At 43.5% G+C, this 3533-nt stretch overlaps 1 protein-coding gene across 1 annotated transcript in view; it reads right to left on the reverse strand.

Moving 5' to 3' along the window:
• LOC102201813 (leucine-rich repeat and calponin homology domain-containing protein 4-like) overlaps positions 1–2333 on the reverse strand; it is a 31797-nt gene extending 29464 nt beyond the window's left edge. Inside the window, exon 1 of the mRNA XM_005754168.2 lies at positions 2182–2333. Coding sequence (XP_005754225.1) covers positions 2182–2333 — 152 coding nt within the window. The remainder of the gene's footprint in view (positions 1–2181) is intronic.
• Between the last annotated feature and the right edge of the window lie 1200 nt (positions 2334–3533).

Consider the following 3533-nt stretch of genomic DNA (forward strand, 5'->3'; position numbering starts at 1 on the left):
TTACAATCACAGAATCAGTGGGTGCAGAGTTTTCTGCTGATATAACGTCTGTGTCAGGAGGCACAACTACCAGGTACTTCTGTGAAACTCAAAGCATCTCATTAGGCAAGACACTCAAATACAGGCTAGATGCTACAAAACTGACTGTTTCCTGCTAAACAACAACTGAGTCACTGTGAGCCAGTGTGAAGGACAGATGTCAGCAGCTGCCTTGTTAATGAGGACAACTGAAACGCTGATTTCAAGATTCAGCCACATGCCTCGCAAATGTATTAAACTTTAAATAAAAAATGCTTTATTAAGTAACTAACACATTTGTTAAAGGGCTGTGTGTCACCGCTTCTCCAATCAAGCCACAAACGCGTAGTATATGAAAGTCTGTGCACCACTGCATCTGAAAATTTAATTCTCTGCTAAGACTTCAGTCTCCAAATGTTCAATTCATACACTTAACCTTATAGTGTGAAGAGCATGTAAACAGAATTATCATTAACAGTCTCAGCGGCATTCACTTTGATGATATAGTGATGAAAGCCTGAAATACTTCCTCATCCTTTATTATCAAAAAGCACTGACTGAGCGACACACAGGAAAAAGGATGTGTCAAGTAGGCATTTAAGCGAGGCCTTGGGACATAAACACCCAATAAGAATCCAAGCATCGTAGCCTCTTTCATATCACAGTCACCACTCAGTGAGAGAAAGCAGAGCTTAAGCTGAGGAATAAACTCAAACACCCAGATAAATGATAAAGATTAGGACAGCAATACTGTAACTAATAGATGTCCAGGTATATTTTGCAGCTTATTTTAGCTTTTATTTTTTAGCCTCCCACCCTGTCACAGCACATGTCTGACCTCCCTGAGCCTGGTTCTGCCAGAGGTTTCTTCCTGTTAAAAGGCAGTTTTCCTTCCCACTGTTGCCAACAATCAGGAGGAATTTGATTTGGGTTTATCTGTATTAGCGTGAAGTCTTTACCTAAAGTGCTGAGGTGACTGTTGTGATTTGGGCCTATATACACTGAACCGAATCAGCCCAAAAAATGTTACAAAAGATTTTTACTGTTGGGGATTACTGGATCCCACCTCTTATTTTGAAAGGTCAGATGCTGCTAACCAGCTAGCCCAGTTTCAAGTCCAGTTTCTCTGCTGCAAGCTGATCAAGTCACTGTTGCAGAGGATGTCGCCTCTCCTTCAGGCCACGAGGGCCCATTTCACAACAGAGTAGTGGCTTTAAATGCTGTGCTGGACTCTTTCATCCAACACAGGTTCTTGAACAGGTTCACACTTCTTCCACTACTGATCTTTAATGTAAAACCACGACATCCCAACATTAATGCTGTACACAGCTATCCCCCACAGGCATGAGCGCCCCACTCATGCCCGTAAAGCAAAGACACAGATGGTTACAATATGCAAAGCAGCAGCAGCAGCACTGCGATCAGACTAATTTCACCCGCTTGGATGAGGTAATCCTCTTTCACCATCGCTAGGCTAATCCACACCTACTTCGCTGTTTTTACCACTTTTACTCTGTTACCAACAGCACTCTGCTTTGATAATGATAACTAGCATGAATCACCGGTAAACACAAAGTCTAAACCCCGTTGAGGGTTTCACATGATAAGTTGAGGAAGAGGAACTCGTCTGGCGTTTTTTCCTTTTCTCGTTGGAAGTTAGCTTCCTGAGAATAGCAGCTTTCTTAAAAGCGATACTTATGACTGTGCTCAACTAGAAACGGAACTACAACCTCATATGTTTGAAGCTCTTAAGCAGAAACGTATTTGGGAGTTATATTGGCCGCTAACGGCGCCGCTCAGGCCGGTGGGAGACGGGCCAGCTGTACGAGGCTGAATCCCTGTTAGAGATACTTGACGTTCATACGGTTAGTGACGTTAACCTGCCGAAGCAAGAAGTCGCTATGAAACATATAAAACAAGCCAGTTAAAACGTAGAGAGGCTGGCCATGTAGCCATGACAGGATCGGGGAAACTTGTTTCTTTGAAAACAGTGTTGTGCAACGCGGCGGGGAGGGGAAGGATGACTGTTCGCCCTGAGCAGAAAGAAGCAGGTGGCGATACAACAAAAGGCGTCTCTCATAATTAAAGCTAGCATGATGGCAGGCTTTTTCAACTTACTTACAAAAGTGAAAAACAAGCTAACCTGCGTGTGTTATGTCGGACAGGTCATAGTTCTTGGCGCTCCGAGGAAACTCCTTCAGTTTACGGTTTGACAAGTTGAGAGCCCCGCTCGTGGCAGCCTCCTCGAGCGCTTTTTCCACGCTACGACTGGCCGCTACTGTGGCAGGCAGCTGGGCTCCATCCCCAGCAGCCATCAAACGTACAGGTCTACCTCCTCTTACACTTTGTTTGAAGCGTCCACTCCACGTTCATACCCTGTAGGTCCGTGTAAAATCCAGAGTGGGCGTTCTTCGTGGACACTTTCAAAGCAGGGAATTATTTCTTTTTTTAACGCAGGCTTCGCTCAACAACGGAAGCTCTCGATTCCGTTACTGAACCAGGGGCTGTCAATCTTCCAGGAAGTCGCGCCAAGCTACAAAATGTCGCAACTGTTTTACGGGAAGCCCGGGTTTCTCCTTCAAAATAAAATACCAGAACCAAAATAAAATAGTGTAGTAAACCTCCGACGGTTATGAAGAAGAAGAAGAAAGTGTACTTTATTGTGTACTTTATGAGTGCTGCTCTGGATGTGGCAGGCTTTTAGCAGAGCAATCAGATAAATAACATTGCACCAATAAAAGAGCTCACAATACTGACAACTGTGCATATTTTAAGTAACTAACTAAACTCATTTTTAGCGACAGATGATATGGTTTGGACATTTTATCGTCAGTTGTGATAATTTTAGGTTCAGATTTTGACTTCTAGGCTCCTCGTTACATGAAGAAGAATTGCAAAATGTTGGGAACTGTAACACTGGCACTATCATAAGGGTTCAGTTTAGAATGAACTGGCTTTAGCACATATCTATTCGCTTTACATGTCAAATGATGTACGGTCCATCACAAAGAAATGTATAGAGAAATAAATGTTGATAGGTTACATGAAAAGTAGAATAGCCTTTTATTGTCATTGTACATGTACGGTGAAATTGTGGGTGCTCCACACTAACTGTGCACGAAATGGTAAATGGTAAAAGCGCTTTACACATCCAGTCATCCACCCATTCACACACACATTCACACACTGGTGAATGTGTGTGTGGAATAAAATATAAACAGTTGTATAGACAGAATTAATAACAGCCAAGAGGAGTACATACAAACAAGAGAACCATATACAAAACAGGAGGAGGGCGCACATTACAGTTTGCAAACTGATGAAGGTTAATCAGACCATGGCTCAGATTGGTAAGTGGGTGGGTAGGGGTGGGGTGTGGGAGGGATAGTGTTTGTTAACAGTCTGAATGGCCAGAGGGATGCAAGGGATGCAGTAGAAGGCCAGCATCAGCTTCTGGTCCAGGTTATTCTTCCTCAGGACACGGAGGAAGTGTAGCTGCTGCTGAACAAGGCTTG

Source organism: Pundamilia nyererei, unplaced genomic scaffold, assembly GCF_000239375.1.
Source record: "Pundamilia nyererei isolate P.nyererei 1_Seehausen unplaced genomic scaffold, PunNye1.0 scaffold00514, whole genome shotgun sequence".
NCBI lineage: Eukaryota > Metazoa > Chordata > Actinopteri > Cichliformes > Cichlidae > Pundamilia > Pundamilia nyererei.